At 44.1% G+C, this 18,960-nt stretch overlaps 1 protein-coding gene across 1 annotated transcript in view; it reads left to right on the top strand.

The window, feature by feature from the left end:
• tnfsf12 (TNF superfamily member 12) overlaps positions 1 to 18,960 on the top strand; it is a 114,858-nt gene that overhangs the window by 86,957 nt on the left and 8,941 nt on the right. Inside the window, exons 3-5 of the mRNA XM_087790284.1 lie at positions 15,551 to 15,607; positions 15,753 to 15,776; positions 15,894 to 16,021. Of these exons, the coding sequence (XP_087646410.1) occupies positions 15,551 to 15,607; positions 15,753 to 15,776; positions 15,894 to 16,021 (209 nt within the window). The remainder of the gene's footprint in view (positions 1 to 15,550; positions 15,608 to 15,752; positions 15,777 to 15,893; positions 16,022 to 18,960) is intronic.

Genomic DNA, 18,960 nt, shown 5'->3' with positions numbered 1-18,960 from the left:
ACTTGTGTTAACTTATTTTCTCTGTGTGTGAAGGTTGTTGTGTGTTAAAAAGACGTGCGTTAACTTATTTTCTCTGTGTGTGAAGGTTGTTGTGTGTTAAAAAGACGTGCGATAACTTCTTTTCTCTGTGTGTGAAGGTTGTTGTGTGTTAAAAAGACGTGTGTTAACTTCTTTTCTCTGTGTGCGAAGGTTGTTGTGTGTTAAAAAGACTTGCGTTAACTTATTTTCTCTGTGTGTGAAGGTTGTTGTGTGTTAAAAAGACTTGCGTTAACTTATTTTCTCTGTGTGTGAAGGTTGTTGTGTGTTAAAAAGACGTGTGTTAACTTCTTTTCTCTTTTTGTGAATATTGTTGTGTGTTAAAAAGACGTGTGTTAACTTCTTTTCTCTTAGTGTGAAGATTGTTGTGTGTTAAAAAGACGTGTGTTAACTTCTGTTCTCTGTGTGTGAAGATTGTTGTGTGTTAAAAAGACGTGCGATAACTTCTTTTCTCTGTGTGTGAAGGTTGTTGTGTGTTAAAAAGACGTGTGTTAACTTCTTTTCTCTGTGTGTGAAGGTTGTTGTGTGTTAAAAAGACGTGCGTTAACTTCTTTTCTCTGTGTGTGAAGGTTGTTGTGTGTTAAAAAGACGTGTGTTAACTTCTTTTCTCTGTGTGTGAAGGTTGTTGTGTGTTAAAAAGACGTGCGATAACTTCTTTTCTCTGTGTGTGAAGGTTGTTGTGTGTTAAAAAGACGTGTGTTAACTTCTTTTCTCTGTGTGTGAAGGTTGTTCTGTGTTAAAAAGACTTGCGTTAACTTCTTTTCTCTGTGTGTGAAGGTTGTTCTGTGTTAAAAAGATGTGTGTTAACTTCTTTTCTCTTAGTGTTAAGGTTGTTGTGTGTTAAAAAGACGTGCGATAACTTCTTTTCTCTTAGTGTGAAGGTTGTTGTGTGTTAAAAAGACGTGCGATAACCCCTGAGTTATCTATTATAACCTCGGGTTCTGCGAGTTGGTGCGAAGCCCTCCAACGGCTTCGCTATGGGTTTACCCCGAGGCACCGCCTCGTCTCTGAGAAAGCTTAATGAACTCGCCACCCAGCAGGGGGCAGTACCTTCCTATAAAGGCGGGCAGCACCCGCCGCACTTTCTCCAACTGAAAACTCAGCGAGAAGGGCGGCCGCTGGGCGACGAGGTTGGAGGGCTTCGCACCAACTCGCAGAACCCGAGGTTATAATAGATAACTCAGGGGTTCTGCTTCATTGGTGCTCCGCCCTCCAACGGCTTCGCTATGGGTTTACCCAAAAGGCGAAGCCTGACGGGATAAATGTACCCCCAGCTGGACGCTTGCTCCTGGAGCAGCATCACTAGGGCCCCGCCGGCCCAGGGCCCAAACCCACTTGAGCCGTGGGCCCTGAGGGGGGCACAACAGCGCTCAAGACAGTATGAGCTACTGATCCCGCCGTTACGTCGAGGAGATAGGCCTTAGCGAAGGTAGACGTGGACGCCCAAGAGGCAGCAGAGCAGATATCCTCTGCTGCCACACCCCGCAAAAGAGCCACTGAGGCTGCCACGCCACGGGTGGAATGTGCCCTCAGACCGCTAGGAGCGGATCCACCCGCTGCTCGGTAGGCACGGATAATGGCCGATCTCACCCAATGAGAGAACCTCTGGGGGGAGAGCGCCTCTCCCCGCCGGCATCTACCGTGGCAGACAAAAAGGGCATCAGAGCGCCTAAACTCGGCCACCCGCCGCAAGTAACAGGCCAACGCCCTCACTGGACACAACAGGTGGAGACGCTCCTGACCCGGGTCCGAGTGAGGCGGCGGGTGAAAGGCCCGCAGCGTGAAGGTCGTCGCCCGGAACAAGGAACTCAGAATCTTCGGGCGGAACGCTGGGTTAGGACGCAAAGACACCGAAGACTCCTCGACGCCAAAGGAAAGACACTCAGGGCTAATGGAGAGGGCACAAAGCTCACTTGCTCTCTTCGTGGTTGTTAGTGCCAGAAGGAGCGATACCTTGAAAGACAAGATATCCAATGGGACTTGGTCAAGAGGCTCGAAGGTCGGCCCTGTGAGAAAGTCCAGTACCAACTGGAGATCCCACTGAGGGCTGGAAGGCCTTGCAGGAGGTCGAAGCCTGCAGGCACCCCGCAGGAAACGCGCCACCAAAGGGTGGGCGCGAACCGAAGCACCCTCAAAACCGACGTGCCTCGTCGCTATGGCTGATGCGAACACTCTCAGTGTCGCCACAGTCCGCCCGTTATCCAGCAAATGTTGCAGGAAAGACAGGATAGCGGAGACCAAACAAGAGCTGGGGTCCAAGGACCTGTCTGAACACCAGCGGGAGAATATCCCCCACTTTGAGGCATAAAGCCTACGTGTTGAAGGGGCCCGGGCGTTCTCCAGCGTGTGGAGAACGTCCGGGTCCAGGGTCCCGATCAGCTCGTCCCGTGCAGGAGCCACACCTTGAGAGGCCGGCCCAGCACCGGGGGCGCCGTCAGTGTCCCCCCCGCCTGACACAGGGCAGCGGGGCCCCAAGGGATGGCCCACGGGGCCCCGACCGCCATGCGCACCAGCTCTGGGAACCAGAGCGCCCCCGGGGAGTCTGGTGCCACTAGAATTAACCTCAGCCCCCCCCGCCTCGTCCTCCGAATCAGGGGGAGAAGGAGCCGCGGAGGAGGGAAGGCGAACAGCAGACCGACCGGCCACCTCGAATGGGCTAAAGCGTCCACGCCTAGTGGGGGGCGGTCCGAAGCCCTGAGGGAGAACCAAAGAGGGCATTTGAAGTTCTCCTTGCTGGCGAAGAGGTCTGCAACCGGGTGACCGAATCGAGACCAGATCTCGCTTGCCACTGCCTCGGACAGACCCCATTCGTCCTGGACGGCCCCCCTCGACAGTCTGTCCGCTACTGCATTCAGCTCGCCCGGGACGTGCTGGGCTCTGAGCGAAAGCAGGTGACAGTCCGCCCACAGCCAAATCTTCCTTGCCACACACAGAAGGGCTGGGGATCTGACTCCACCTTGGCGATTTACGTACGCCACGGCGGTGGAGCTGTCTGAAAATACTAGGACGTTGGACTGTGACAGTTGGGGAGAGAGGTGAAGCAGGACATTGTGAATCGCCTTCAGCTCTAGCCAGTTTATGTGTCTGAGCACCGGACTGCTCCAGACCCCACTGGCATAGGCCTGACCCGAGGTGCCTCCCCAACCTGTCAGGGAAGCGTCTGTGAACACTTGAGTGTAACGAAGGACGCAACCCAATGGAACTCTCCGCCTGAGGTTGGCGTGAGAGTTCCAGAACTGGATGTCCTGCAAAACCCGAGCGGGAAGGCGCACTTTCCGACCTCTTTCCCGCTTGAGGTCTAGCTTGAGACGACCAAACCATCTCTGAAGCTCCCTCATGTGCAGCAAGCCCAGCCGAACAACCGTGTGGGCTGCCGCCATGAGCCCCAGGAGGGACATAACAGTGCCTGCTGTTGTCACGTGACACCGAGCTTCCAGCAACTGTGTTGTCAGTCGGAGAATGGGCTGGATACGCACGTCCGGGAGGCGCGCGTATCCTTCCTCCGAGTTCAACAGTACCCCCAGGTAAACTAACTGTTGAACTGGAGTCAGAGCGCTCTTGCTGAGGTTCACTGTGAACCCCAGGGTGGCAATATGGCTCAACACCTTCTGTGTGTGAGCGTAACTTTCTGCCTCTGACCTGGCAAGGATCAACCAGTCGTCCAGATAGGTCAAGATCCTTACCCCACTCACTCTCAAAGGCTCCACTGCCGCTTCCACACACTTGGTGAAGGTCCTGGGTGCCAGAGAGTAGCCGAACGGAAGTCGAGTGTACTGAAACACCCGACCCTCGAGGGCGAAACGCAAGTACTTTCGATGTCTCTTGACTATCGGTATGTGAAAGTACGCGTCGGTCAGGTCGATAGATGTCATCCAATCTCCTGGACATACACCTGAAAGCAGTTTCTTGACCGTCAACATGCGAAACGGGCGGGTAGCTATGAACTTGTTCAAATAGCTGAGGTCCAGAATGGGCCTCCAACCCCCGGTCTTCTTCGCCACGAGGAAGTACCGGGAGTAAAACCCTGACATCATCTCGGCTGCAGGGACCAGTTCTACGACCTCCTTCTGCAGCAGAGTAGACACCTCGTTTCTCAGACAGGATAGTTTCTCCTGCTCCACCATACGCGTCCAGAGAATCCCTGAAAAACGCGGGGGTTGACGGGCAAACTGTAGCGCATAGCCCCGCCTGATTACTCCCCCCAGCCAAGTGGGTCCTAGAAGTAAAACCAGGCGACTCCAAGCCGAATAATGTTCTGTCAGAACCGCAGCCCTGGCGAACCTTGGGTAGTCCTCCGGCCCGCCCCCCATGGACGGGCCGTAGACGAAAGGGCATCACACAAGCCGCGTCTCTATCTCTTGAATCCACAGAGCATGTACTCGAGTTGGATTCACTAGAACCCCCACTCTCATACATAAAAGCCGGCTCTGTGGGAGAAGCGCGCAAGTGCGCGTGAGACACCTCAGATGCGCGTCGTGCGTGTTTCCTTCCCCCCCCGGAAGTCTTCCCAACTCCCTGAGCACTTCTTAGTGTCACCGGAGCTGACAAAACCCGCGATGTGGAGGAAAGCGCTGGAGAATTAACCCGGAGCTGAAGTGAGTTAGGTCGCGCGCGCGTCGGCACCGCATCACTCACCCGGTCCCGTACATTCTCCAGCCCCGCTGGCGGTCCCGACCTGTTCGTCACTCGTGAGATCCGACCGCCACGCACCTCTCCAGTTGATCGACCAGACGGGACGGAAGTTCCTCGCCCTCGCCTGGTCTCAGAACGGCGAAAAAACTCGCGCGTAAAAACACCAGGTTGCGTCAGTTCCATGGCGCTTCTCCGCCGCCAAACGTGACGTCCTCCACGGTGCCAGTGTTTGTAGACAGCGCTGTGGGGGAAGGAACAACCTCCGGTTAACATAGACATGTCCGGACAAGTTCCACTCACCTCATCAGCTGTCACGCTCTGTCGGGCACGAGCGCTGGTCGACGCGGAAGTAAACACAGCTGATTCAGCCGGTCTCGCGGACCTCTGCTCGTCTGTAAACAAAACACATGTGGTTGGAGTCTGCCCCTCATTCGTGTGGACAGACTCCGTTATTGCAGTCTCGGTATGACCCGGACGAAGGGGTTTAAAACCTCCTTCGGACTGTGTTATGAGAGGAAAATCACGCCGTCTATGACCGGCGGAGCATGTTAGCTTAGCATTAGCGGCGAAAGTTTCTAATGACGCCTGTGAATACGTCACACTCACAGGCGGAAACACATGCACGCTACCAACCTCTCTCTCATAACGAACCACAGAAACGTCATACGTTCTTTTGTTTTTATTTACATAAAGCCCTTTGAAAGAGTAAGGGGGAGGAGGGCTCCCCCGAGACGAAGCCTCGACGCCCCTGCGTCCTCGCCGCTGCGGGTCCCTCCTCCGCTGGCTCCGCTGCGGCTGCTGGCTCCGCTGCTGGCTCCTCGGCTCCTGCTGCGGAACCCGGCGACGCTCGCTCGTCGCCTGCCGCGGCTGTTGCCGTTGCTGCTGGTGCTGCTGGGGCGGCTGGCTCTGGTGACGCTTCCCCCCCGCACCAGCTGATGGGGCCGACGAACGGGCTCTCCGTCTCCGAGCGCCGGACCCCCGTCGCGCCTCGTCCTCACGCCCATGCAGGTGATGGCGGAGCTGCGCCGACTCCTGCTGCGCTGCCTCCTGCCGGGCCACGACGTTCCGGAGCTCCGGACCGAACAGCGAATCCTCCGTAATTGGTCCGTCCAGGAGGAGCCTCCGGTCTCTCTCCGGCAGCGCTGTGGCCAGGTCTAGCCACAGGTGCCGGTGGCCCAGCTGTCCAGCGTCGCGTAGACCTCCTCCCAGGATCGCGTACGCCTGCGACATCCGGAGGAGCGCAGCCACCGAGTCCTTGACTTCCTCCAACTCCGAAGGTCCAAGGTCGTCTCGGTCCACGGTGAGCCTGTCGAGCGCACCGCACAGGAGAGCCATGTTGTTCGCGAGGGAGACCACCTGCGTCCCCCCCTTGTAGGATCGGTTGAACAACATTGCCGTCAACCTGTCTTCAGCTCTAGGCAGAGCTACAGGGCGGCCTGGCCACAGTCGAGCCCCCGGGTCGAGGGCGGCACGTACCGCATCCGAGGGTTCCGGGACACCGCGCCGCCAGTCCACCCCGTCCACACGGCAATAGGGTCCGTAGGATCCTACGGGAGGCCCTGAAGCCATGGGAGAGGCAGACCCTCGCCGCGCGTAGCCCCAGATTTCGTCCAGCTTAGGACAAATAACCCCCGGAACAGCAGGCCTGCGCGCTTCGTTCCGCCCGACCTTCACTCCGCATGTAAACGGTGGTGGCGCGAGTGGAGGCACGGGGGGGAGCTCGACCTCCATGCGGTTCGCCGCGGCGGTGAATATGCGCGGCAGGGCGTCAAGCGGGTAGCGAGGAGCCGGCCCGGCTCCCCCGACCGCTTCGACGTCCCCCGGCTCGGAACCGAACAGGGTGCTCGGATCCGCCTCATAACACCGCCGGTCGTCCTCCTCGTCGTAGTCGGCCCACGACCTGGCTGGAGGACGCGGCGTGCGCCGACGGGCCTCGTATGCTCCCCGTCTCTTCCGGACCTCCTCGGGAAGCATACGGCAGGCCCCACAATCCGCAACCGCGTGATCTGGGCCTAGACAAACGAAGCAGAGCACATGTGTGTCCCCCCTCCCCAGGGGGGTGTCACACGTTAAACACACAGACACGTCTACGTCCACGCTCATGCTTACGTCCGCCATGCTGTAACCAGGAGCTTTCTCGCTGAGTTGAAAATGGAGGAAGTGCGGCGGGTGCTGCCCGCCTTTATAGGAAGGTACTGCCCCCTGCTGGGTGGCGAGTTCATTAAGCTTTCTCAGAGACGAGGCGGTGCCTCGGGGTAAACCCATAGCGAAGCCGTTGGAGGGCGGAGCACCAATGAAGCAGAACTTCTTTTCTCTGTGTGTGAAGGTTGTTTGTGTGTTAAAAAGACGTGCGATAAATTCTTTTCTCTGTGTGTGAAGGTTGTTGTGTGTTAAAAAGACGTGCGATAACTTCTTTTCTCTCGGTGTGAAGGTTGTTGTGTGTTAAAAAGACTTGCGTTAACTTATTTTCTCTGTGTGTGAAGGTTGTTGTGTGTTAAAAAGACGTGTGTTAACTTCTTTTCTCCGTGTTTGAAGATTGTTGTGTGTTAAAAAGACGTGTGTTAACTTCTTTTCTCTTAGTGTGAAGGTTGTTGTGTGTTAAAAAGACTTGCGTTAACTTATTTTCTCTGTGTGTGAAGGTTGTTGTGTGTTAAAAAGACGTGCGTTAACTTCTTTTCTCTTAGTGTGAAGGTTGTTGTGTGTTAAAAAGACTTGCGTTAACTTCTTTTCTCTGTGTGTGAAGGTTGTTGTGTGTTAAAAAGACGTGCGTTAACTTATTTTCTCTGTGTGTGAAGGTTGTTGTGTGTTAAAAAGACGTGTGTTAACTTCTTTTCTCTGTGTGTGAAGGTTGTTGTGTGTTAAAAAGACGTGTGTTAACTTCTTTTCTCTTAGTGTGAAGATTGTTGTGTGTTAAAAAGACGTGTGTTAACTTCTGTTCTCTGTGTGTGAAGGTTGTTGTGTGTTAAAAAGACGTGTGTTAACTTATTTTCTCTGTGTGTGAAGATTGTTGTGTGTTAAAACGACGTGCGTTAACTTATTTTCTCTGTGTGTGAAGATTGTTGTGTGTTAAAAAGACGTGTGTTAACTTATTTTCTCTGTGTGTGAAGATTGTTGTGTGTTAAAAAGACGTGTGTTAACTTCTTTTCTCTTAGTGTGAAGGTTGTTGTGTGTTAAAAAGACGTGCGTTAACTTCTTTTCTCTTAGTGTGAAGGTTGTTGTGTGTTAAAAAGACGTGCGTTAACTTATTTTCTCTTAGTGTGAAGGTTGTTGTGTGTTAAAAAGACTTGCGTTAACTTATTTTCTCTGTGTGTGAAGGTTGTTGTGTGTTAAAAAGACGTGCGTTAACTTATTTTCTCTGTGTGTGAAGGTTGTTGTGTGTTAAAAAGACGTGCGTTAACTTCTTTTCTCTGTGTGTGAAGGTTGTTGTGTGTTAAAAAGACGTGTGTTAACTTCTTTTCTCTTAGTGTGAAGATTGTTGTGTGTTAAAAAGACGTGTGTTAACTTCTGTTCTCTGTGTGTGAAGATTGTTGTGTGTTAAAAAGACGTGTGTTAACTTATTTTCTCTGTGTGTGAAGATTGTTGTGTGTTAAAAAGACGTGTGTTAACTTCTTTTCTCTGTGTGTGAAGGTTGTTGTGTGTTAAAAAGACGTGCGTTAATTTAATTTCTCTGTGTGTGACGATTGTTGTGTGTTAAAAAGACGTGCGTTAACTTATTTTCTCTGTGTGAAGATTGTTGTGTGTTAAAAAGACGAGTGTTGACATCTTTTCTCTTAGTGTGAAGGTTGTTGTGTGTTAAAAAGACGTGCGTTAACTTCTTTTCTCTGTGTGTTAAGGTTGTTGTGTGTTAAAAAACGTGTGTTAACTTCTTTTTCTCTGTGTGTGAAGGTTGTTGTGTGTTAAAAAGACGAGTGTTGACGTCTTTTCTCTTAGTGTGAAGGTTGTGTGTTAAAAAGGCGTGTATTAACTTATTTTCTCTGTGTGTGAAGGTTGTTGTGTGTTAAAAAACGTGTGTTAACTTCTTTTTCTCTGTGTGTGAAGGTTGTTGTGTGTTAAAAAGACGAGTGTTGACGTCTTTTCTCTTAGTGTGAAGGTTGTTGTGTGTTAAAAAGACGTGCGTTAACTTCTTTTCTCTGCGTGTGAAGGTTGTTGTGTGTTAAAAAGACGTGTGTTAACTTATTTTCTCTGCGTGTGAAGGTGGTTGTGTGTTAAAAAGACGTGTATTAACTTATTTTCTCTGTGTGTGAAGGTTGTTGTGTGTTAAAAAGACGTGCGTTAACTTCTTTTCTCTGTGTGTGAAGGTTGTTGTGTGTTAAAAAGACGTGTGTTAACTTCTTTTCTCTGTGTGAAGATTGTTGTGTGTTAAAAAGACGTGTGTTAACTTATTTTCTCTGTGTGTGAAGGTTGTTGTGTGTTAAAAAGACGTGCGTTAACTTCTTTTCTCTGTGTGTGAAGGTTGTTGTGTGTTAAAAAGACGTGTATTAACTTATTTTCTCTGCGTGTGAAGGTTGTTGTGTGTTAAAAAGACGTGTGTTAACTTCTTTTCTCTTAGTGTGAAGATTGTTGTGTGTTAAAAAGACGTGTGTTAACTTCTGTTCTCTGTGTGTGAAGGTTGTTGTGTGTTAAAAAGACGTGTGTTAACTTCTGTTCTCTGTGTGTGAAGGTAGTTGTGTGTTAAAAAACGTGTGTTAACTTCTTTTTCTCTGTGTGTGAAGGTTGTTGTGTGTTAAAAAGACGAGTGTTGACGTCTTTTCTCTTAGTGTGAAGGTTGTTGTGTGTTAAAAAGACGTGTGTTAACTTCTTTTCTCTTAGTGTGAAGGTTGTTGTGTGTTAAAAAGACTTGTGTTAACTTATTTTCTCTGTGTGTGAAAGTTGTTGTGTGTTAAAAAACGTGCGTTTACTTCTGTTCTCTGTGTGTGAAGATTGTTGTGTGTTAAAAAGTCGAGTGTTAACTTCTTTTCTCTGTGTGTGAAGGTTGTTGTGTGTTAAAAAGACGTGCGTTAACTTCTCTCTGTGTGTGAAGGTTGTTGTGTGTTAAAAAGACGTGTGTTAACTTCTTTTCTCTTAGTGTGAAGGTTGTTGTGTGTTAAAAAGACGTGTGTTAACTTCATTTCTCTGTGTGTGAGGTTGTTGTGTGTTAAAAATACGTGTGTTAACTTCTTTTCTCTGTGTGTGAAGGTTGTTGTGTGTTAAAAAGACGTGTGTTAACTTCTTTTCTCTGTGTGTGAAGGTTGTTGTGTGTTAAAAAGACGTGCGTTAACTTCTTTTCTCTGTGTGTGAAGGTTGTTGTGTGTTAAAAAGACGTGTGTTAACTTCTTTTCTCTTAGTGTGAAGGTTGTTGTGTGTTAAAAAGACGTGCGTTAACTTATTTTCTCTGTGTGTGAAGGTTGTTGTGTGTTAAAAAGATGTGCGTTACCTTCTTTTCTCTTAGTGTGAAGGTTGTTGTGTGTTAAAAAGACGTGTGTTAACTTCTTTTCTCTGTGTGTGAAGGTTGTTGTGTGTTAAAAAGACCTGTGTTAACTTCTTTTCTCTTAGTGTTAAGGTTGTTGTGTGTTAAAAAGACGTGTTAACTTCTTTTCTCTTAGTGTTAAGGTTGTTGTGTGTTAAAAAGACGTGCGTTAACTTCTTTTCTCTTAGTGTTAAGGTTGTTGTGTGTTAAAAAAGACGTGCGTTAACTTCTTTTCTCTGTGTGTGAAGGTTGTTGTGTGTTAAAAAGACGTGTGTTAACTTCTTTTCTCTTAGTGTTAAGGTTGTTGTGTGTTAAAAAGACGTGTGTTAACTTCTTTTCTCTTAGTGTTAAGGTTGTTGTGTGTTAAAAAAGACGTGCGTTAACTTCTTTTCTCTGTGTGTGAAGGTTGTTGTGTGTTAAAAAGACGTGTGTTAACTTCTTTTCTCTTAGTGTTAAGGTTGTTGTGTGTTAAAAAGACGTGTGTTAACTTCTTTTCTCTGTGTGTGAAGGTTGTTGTGTGTTAAAAAGACGTGCGTTAACTTATTTTCTCTGTGTGTGAAGGTTGTTGTGTGTTAAAAAGATGTGCGTTACCTTCTTTTCTCTTAGTGTGAAGGTTGTTGTGTGTTAAAAAGACGTGTGTTAACTTCTTTTCTCTGTGTGTGAAGGTTGTTGTGTGTTAAAAAGACCTGTGTTAACTTCTTTTCTCTGTGTGTGAAGGTTGTTGTGTGTTAAAAAGACGTGCGTTAACTTCTTTTCTCTTAGTGTTAAGGTTGTTGTGTGTTAAAAAGACGTGCGTTAACTTCATTTCTCTTAGTGTTAAGGTTGTTGTGTGTTAAAAAGACGTGTGTTAACTTCTTTTCTCTGTGTGTGAAGGTTGTTGTGTGTTAAAAAGACGTGTGTTAACTTCTTTTCTCTTAGTGTTAAGGTTGTTGTGTGTTAAAAAGACGTGTGTTAACTTCTTTTCTCTTAGTGTTAAGGTTGTTGTGTGTTAAAAAAGACGTGCGTTAACTTCTTTTCTCTGTGTGTGAAGGTTGTTGTGTGTTAAAAAGACGTGTGTTAACTTCTTTTCTCTTAGTGTTAAGGTTGTTGTGTGTTAAAAAGACGTGTGTTAACTTCTTTTCTCTTAGTGTGAAGGTTGTTGTGTGTTAAAAAGACGTGTGTTAACTTCTGTTCTCTGTGTGTGAAGGTTGTTGTGTGTTAAAAAGACATGCGTTAACTTCTTTTCTCTGTGTGTGAAGGTTGTTGTGTGTTAAAAAGACGTGTGTTAACTTCTTTTCTCTGTATGTGAAGGTTGTTGTGTGTTAAAAAGACGTGCGTTAACTTATTTTCTCTTAGTGTGAAGGTTGTTGTGTGTTAAAAAGATGTGTGTTAACTTCTGTTCTCTGTGTGTGAAGGTTGTTGTGTGTTAAAAAGACGTGCGTTAACTTCTTTTCTCTTAGTGTGAAGGTTGTTGTGTGTTAAAAAGACGTGCGTTAACTTCTTTTCTCTGTGTGAAGGTTGTTGTGTGTTAAAAAGACGTGTGTTAACTTATTTTCTCTGTGTGTGAAGGTTGTTGTGTGTTAAAAAGACGTGCGTTAACTTATTTTCTCTTAGTGTGAAGGTTGTTGTGTGTTAAAAAGACGTGTGTTAACTTATTTTCTCTGTGTGTGAAGGTTGTTGTGTGTTAAAAAGACGTGTGTTAACTTCTTTTCTCTGTGTGTGAAGGTTGTTGTGTGTTAAAAAGACGTGTGTTAAATTCTTTTCTCTGTGTGTGAAGGTTGTTGTGTGTTAAAAAGACGTGCGTTAACTTATTTTCTCTTAGTGTGAAGGTTGTTGTGTGTTAAAAAGATGTGTGTTAACTTCTGTTCTCTGTGTGTGAAGGTTGTTGTGTGTTAAAAAGACGTGCGTTAACTTCTTTTCTCTTAGTGTGAAGGTTGTTGTGTGTTAAAAAGACGTGCGTTAACTTCTTTTCTCTGTGTGAAGGTTGTTGTGTGTTAAAAAGACGTGCGTTAACTTCTTTTCTCTGTGTGAAGGTTGTTGTGTATTAAAAAGACGTGTGTTAACTTCTTTTCTCTGTGTGTGAAGGTTGTTGTGTGTTAAAAAGACGTGTGTTAACTTCTTTTCTCTGTGTGTGAAGGTTGTTGTGTGTTAAAAAGACGTGTGTTAACTTCTTTTCTCTATGTGTGAAGGTTGTTGTGTGTTAAAAAGACGTGTGTTAACTTCTTTTCTCTTAGTGTGAAGGTTGTTGTGTGTTAAAAAGACGTGTGTTAACTTCTTTTCTCTGTGTGTGAAGGTTGTTGTGTGTTAAAAAGACGTGCGTTAACTTCTTTTCTCTGTGTGTGAAGGTTGTTGTGTGTTAAAAAGACGTGCGTTAACTTCTTTTCTCTGTGTGTGAAGGTTGTTGTGTGTTAAAAAGACGTGTGTTAACTTCTTTTCTCTGTGTGTGAAGGTTGTTGTGTGTTAAAAAGACGTGTGTTAACTTCTTTTCTCTGTGTGTGAAGGTTGTTGTGTGTTAAAAAGACGTGTGTTAACTTCTTTTCTCTGTGTGTGAAGGTTGTTGTGTGTTAAAAAGACGTGTGTTAACTTCTTTTCTCTGTGTGTGAAGGTTGTTGTGTGTTAAAAAGACGTGTGTTAACTTCTTTTCTCTTAGTGTGAAGGTTGTTGTGTGTTAAAAAGACGTGTGTTAACTTCTTTTCTCTGTGTGTGAAGGTTGTTGTGTGTTAAAAAGACGTGTGTTAACTTCTTTTCTCTGTGTGTGAAGGTTGTTGTGTGTTAAAAAGACGTGTGTTAACTTCTTTTCTCTGTGTGTGAAGGTTGTTGTGTGTTAAAAAGACGTGTGTTAACTTCTTTTCTCTTAGTGTTAAGGTTGTTGTGTGTTAAAAAGACGTGTGTTAACTTCTTTTCTCTTAGTGTGAAGGTTGTTGTGTGTTAAAAATACGTGTGTTAACTTCTGTTCTCTGTGTGTGAAGGTTGTTGTGTGTTAAAAAGACGTGCATTAACTTCTTTTCTCTGTGTGTGAAGGTTGTTGTGTGTTAAAAAGACGCGTGTTAACTTCTTTTCTCTGTGTGTGAAGGTTGTTGTGTGTTAAAAAGACATGCGTTAACTTCTTTTCTCTGTGTGTGAAGGTTGTTGTGTGTTAAAAAGACGTGTGTTAACTTCTGTTCTCTGTGTGTGAAGGTTGTTGTGTTAAAAAGACGTGTGTTAACTTCTTTTCTCTGTGTGTGAAGGTTGTTGTGTGTTAAAAAGACGTGTGTTAACTTCTTTTCTCTGTGTGTGAAGGTTGTTGTGTGTTAAAAATACATTTGTTAACTTCTTTTCTCTGTGTGTGAAGGTTGTTGTGTGTTAAAAAGACGTGTGTTAACTTCTTTTCTCTGTGTGTGAAGGTTGTTGTGTGTTAAAAAGACGTGTGTTAACTTCTTTTCTCTTAGTGTTAAGGTTGTTGTGTGTTAAAAAGACGTGTGTTAACTTCTTTTCTCTTAGTGTGAAGGTTGTTGTGTGTTAAAAAGACGTGTGTTAACTTCTGTTCTCTGTGTGTGAAGGTTGTTGTGTGTTAAAAAGACGTGCGTTAACTTCTTTTCTCTGTGTGTGAAGGTTGTTGTGTGTTAAAAAGACGTGTGTTAACTTCTTTTCTCTGTGTGTGAAGGTTGTTGTGTGTTAAAAAGACGTGCGTTAACTTCTTTTCTCTGTGTGTGAAGGTTGTTGTGTGTTAAAAAGACGTGTGTTAACTTCTGTTCTCTGTGTGTGAAGGTTGTTGTGTTAAAAAGACGTGCGTTAACTTCTTTTCTCTGTGTGTGAAGGTTGTTGTGTGTTAAAAAGACGTGTGTTAACTTCTTTTCTCTGTGTGTGAAGGTTGTTGTGTGTTAAAAATACATTTGTTAACTTCTTTTCTCTGTGTGTGAAGGTTGTTGTGTGTTAAAAAGACGTGTGTTAACTTCTTTTCTCTGTGTGTGAAGGGTTTGTGTGTTAAAAAGACGTGCGTTAACTTCTTTTCTCTGTGTGTCAAGGTTGTTGTGTGTTAAAAAGACGTGCGTTAACTTCTTTTCTCTGTGTGTGAAGGTTGTTGTGTGTTAAAAAGATGTGTGTTAACTTCTTTTCTCTTAGTGTTAAGGTTGTTGTGTGTTAAAAAGACGTTTGTTAACTTCTTTTCTCTTAGTGTGAAGGTTGTTGTGTGTTAAAAAGACGTGCGTTAACTTCTTTTCTCTGTGTGTGAAGGTTGTTGTGTGCTAAAAAGACGTGTGTTAACTTCTGTTCTCTGTGTGTGAAGGTTGTTGTGTTAAAAAGACGTGCGTTAACTTCTTTTCTCTGTGTGTGAAGGTTGTTGTGTGTTAAAAAGACGTGTGTTAACTTCTTTTCTCTGTGTGTGAAGGTTGTTGTGTGTTAAAAATACATTTGTTAACTTATTTTCTCTGTGTGTGAAGGTTGTTGTGTGTTAAAAAGACGTGTGTTAACTTCTTTTCTCTGTGTGTGAAGGGTTTGTGTGTTAAAAAGACGTGCGTTAACTTCTTTTCTCTGTGTGTCAAGGTTGTTGTGTGTTAAAAAGACGTGCGTTAACTTCTTTTCTCTGTGTGTGAAGGTTGTTGTGTGTTAAAAAGATGTGTGTTAACTTCTTTTCTCTTAGTGTGAAGGTTGTTGTGTGTTAAAAAGATGTGTGTTAACTTCTTTTCTCTTAGTGTTAAGGTTGTTGTGTGTTAAAAAGACGTGTGTTAACTTCTTTTCTCTTAGTGTGAAGGTTGTTGTGTGTTAAAAAGACGTGTGTTAACTTCTGTTCTCTGTGTGTGAAGGTTGTTGTGTGTTAAAAAGACGTGCGTTAACTTCTTTTCTCTGTGTGTGAAGGTTGTTGTGTGTTAAAAATACGTATGTTAACTTCTTTTCTCTGTGTGTGAAGGTTGTTGTGTGTTAAAAAGACGTGCGTTAACTTCTTTTCTCTGTGTGTGAAGGTTGTTGTGTGTTAAAAAGACGTGCGTTAACTTCTTCTCTGTGTGGGTGTAGATTGTTGTGTGTTAAAATCATGTGTGTTAACTTCTTCTCTGTGTGTGTGAAGGTTGTTGTGTGTTAAAATCATGTGTGTTAACTTCTTCTCTGTGTGTGTGTAGATTGTTGTGTGTTAAAATCATGTGTGTTAACTTCTTCTCTGTGTGTGTGAAGGTTTTTGTGTGTTAAAATCATGTTTGTTAACTTCTTCTCTGTGTGTGTGTAGATTGTTGTGTGTTAAAATCATGTGTGTTAACTTCTTCTCTGTGTGTGTGAAGGTTGTTGTGTGTTAAAATCATGTGTGTTAACTTCTTCTCTGTGTGTGTGTAGATTGTTGTGTGTTAAAATCATGTGTGTTAACTTCTTCTCTGTGTGTGTGAAGGTTTTTGTGTGTTAAAATCATGTTTGTTAACTTCTTCTCTGTGTGTGTGTAGATTGTTGTGTGTTAAAATCATGTGTGTTAACTTCTTCTCTGTGTGTGTGTAGGGGGGAGTCTGCGAGGGAGGAATGGAAGTGGAAAGAAAGCGGCGTCTCATTTCGAGAGTAAGTGTCTTGGCAGATCTCTGATCGCTGTCTCGTGCAGCATCTGCTCAAGTGGTTTCAAACACACAGCCCTCGAGCAAGGCACTCATAAAAACCTTGATTGACTTTCCCTTCCCTTAATGTCTCTTTCCCTTCTTTCCACCAGTCACCAAAGACTCCTCGCAGCAAGGTAGGAACCCCAGAGAATCTGCAAGTCCTCAGTGTGATGAATAACCTTGACCCTGTGTGTGTGTGTGTGTGTGTGTGTGTGTGTGTGTGTGTGTGTGTGTGTGTGTGTGTGTGTCAGTGGGTGAGGGGGGGGTGATAAAAGGCTGGGAGGAGAGGACTCTCAACATGAGTAAGGCCGTGAGGTACAACAAGGAACAAGGCACCTTCACGGTGGAGAGAGCCGGCGTCTACTTCCTGTTTTGTCAGGTACGTCTGAAACTCTTTCTAAACACTTCTCAAGGGCTCCCCCTGGAGGAGAGGAGCGACATGTTTTTAAAAGTTGCTTAAGTCCTGCTTATTAGCGAGTGTATCGTGTTGATATATATGTGTAGTATTGTCCAATACTTGACTCTGGTGTTGTGATACTGTAGTAACAAGGATATATGTGTAGTATTGTGGAGTACTTGACTCTGGTGTTGTGATAGTGTAGTAACAAGTATATATGTGTAGTATTGTCCAATACTTGACTCTGGTGTTGTGATACTGTAGTAACAAGGATATATGTGTAGTATTGTGGAGTACTTGACTCTGGTGTTGTGATACTGTAGTAACAAGGATATATGTGTAGTATTGTGGAGTACTTGACTCTGGTGTTGTGATAGTGTAGTAACAAGTATATATGTGTAGTATTGTCCAATACTTGACTCTGGTGTTGTGATAGTGTAGTAACAAGTATATATGTGTAGTATTGTCCAATACTTGACTCTGGTGTTGTGATACTGTAGTAACAAGGATATATGTGTAGTATTGTGGAGTACTTGACTCTGGTGTTGTGATAGTGTAGTAACAAGTATATATGTGTAGTATTGTCAAGTACTTGACTCTGGTGTTGTGATTGTGTAGTAACAAGTATATATGTGTAGTATTGTCGAGTACTTGACTCTGGTGTTGTGATAGTGTAGTAACAAGTATATATGGGTAGTATTGTCGAGTACTTGACTCTGGTGTTGTGATAGTGTAGTAACAAGGATATATGTGTAGTATTGTCCAGTACTTGACTCTGGTGTTGTGATACTGTAGTAACAAGGATATATGTGAAGTATTGTCCAGTACTTGACTCTGGTGTTGTGATAGTGTAGTAACAAGTATATATGTGTAGTATTATTGAGTATTTGACTCTGGTGTTGTGATAGTATAATAACAAGGATATATGTGAAGCATTGTCCAGTACTTGACTCTGGTGTTGTGATAGTGTAGTAACAAGGATATATGTGTAGTATTATCGAGTACTTGACTTTGGTGTTGTGATACTGTAGTAACAAGGATATATGTGAAGCATTGTCCAGTACTTGACTCTGGTGTTGTGATAGTATAATAACAAGGATATATGTGTAGTATTGTGGAGTACTTGACTCTGGTGTTGTGATAGTGTAGTAACAAGCATAGATGTGTAGTATTGTCGAGTACTTGACTCTGGTGTTGTGATACTGTAGTAACAGGTATATATGTGTAGTATTGTCGAGTACTTGACTCTGGTGTTGTGATAGTGTAGTAACAAGGATATATGTGTAGTATTATCGAGTTCTTGACTCTGGTGTTGTGATAGTGTAGTAACAAGTATATATGTTTAGTATTGTCGAGTACTTGACTCTTGTGTTGTGATAGTGTAGTAACAAGGATATATGTGTAGTATTGTCCAATACTTGACTCTGGTGTTGTGATAGTGTAGTAACAAGGATATATGTGTAGTATTATCGAATACTTGACTCTGGTGTTGTGATACTGTAGTAACAAGGATATATGTGAAGTATTGTCCAGTACTTGACTCTGGTGTTGTGATAGTGTAGTAACAAGTATATATGTGTAGTATTGTCCAATACTTGACTCTGGTGTTGTGATAGTGTAGTAACAAGTATATATGTGTAGTATTGTCCAATACTTGACTCTGGTGTTGTGATACTGTAGTAACAAGGATATATGTGTAGTACTGTGGAGTACTTGACTCTGGTGTTGTGATAGTGTAGTAACAAGTATATATGTGTAGTATTGTCAAGTACTTGACTCTGGTGTTGTGATTGTGTAGTAACAAGTATATATGTGTAGTATTGTCGAGTACTTGACTCTGGTGTTGTGATAGTGTAGTAACAAGTATATATGGGTAGTATTGTCGAGTACTTGACTCTGGTGTTGTGATAGTGTAGTAACAAGGATATATGTGTAGTATTGTCCAGTACTTGACTCTGGTGTTGTGATACTGTAGTAACAAGGATATATGTGAAGTATTGTCCAGTACTTGACTCTGGTGTTGTGATAGTGTAGTAACAAGTATATATGTGTAGTATTATTGAGTATTTGACTCTGGTGTTGTGATAGTATAATAACAAGGATATATGTGAAGCATTGTCCAGTACTTGACTCTGGTGTTGTGATAGTGTAGTAACAAGGATATATGTGTAGTATTATCGAGTACTTGACTTTGGTGTTGTGATACTGTAGTAACAAGGATATATGTGAAGCATTGTCCAGTACTTGACTCTGGTGTTGTGATAGTATAATAACAAGGATATATGTGTAGTATTGTGGAGTACTTGACTCTGGTGTTGTGATAGTGTAGTAACAAGCATAGATGTGTAGTATTGTCGAGTACTTGACTCTGGTGTTGTGATACTGTAGTAACAGGTATATATGTGTAGTATTGTCGAGTACTTGACTCTGGTGTTGTGATAGTGTAGTAACAAGGATATATGTGTAGTATTATCGAGTTCTTGACTCTGGTGTTGTGATAGTGTAGTAACAAGTATATATGTTTAGTATTGTCGAGTACTTGACTCTTGTGTTGTGATAGTGTAGTAACAAGGATATATGTGTAGTATTGTCCAATACTTGACTCTGGTGTTGTGATAGTGTAGTAACAAGGATATATGTGTAGTATTATCGAATACTTGACTCTGGTGTTGTGATACTGTAGTAACAAGGATATATGTGAAGTATTGTCCAGTACTTGACTCTGGTGTTGTGATAGTGTAGTAACAAGGATATACTGTATGTGTAGTATTGTCGACTACTTGACTCTGGTGTTGTGATAGTGTAGTAACAGGGATATATGTGTAGTATTATCGAGTACTTGACTCTGGTGTTGTGATACTGTAGTAACAAGGATATATGTGAAGTATTGTCCAGTACTTGACTCTGGTGTTGTGATAGTG

The sequence above is a fragment of the Callionymus lyra genome, chromosome 4 (genome assembly GCF_982586985.1).
Source record: "Callionymus lyra chromosome 4, fCalLyr1.hap1.1, whole genome shotgun sequence".
Classification (NCBI taxonomy): Eukaryota; Metazoa; Chordata; class Actinopteri; order Syngnathiformes; family Callionymidae; genus Callionymus; species Callionymus lyra.
This window is presented reverse-complemented; position numbering and strand designations above follow the sequence as displayed.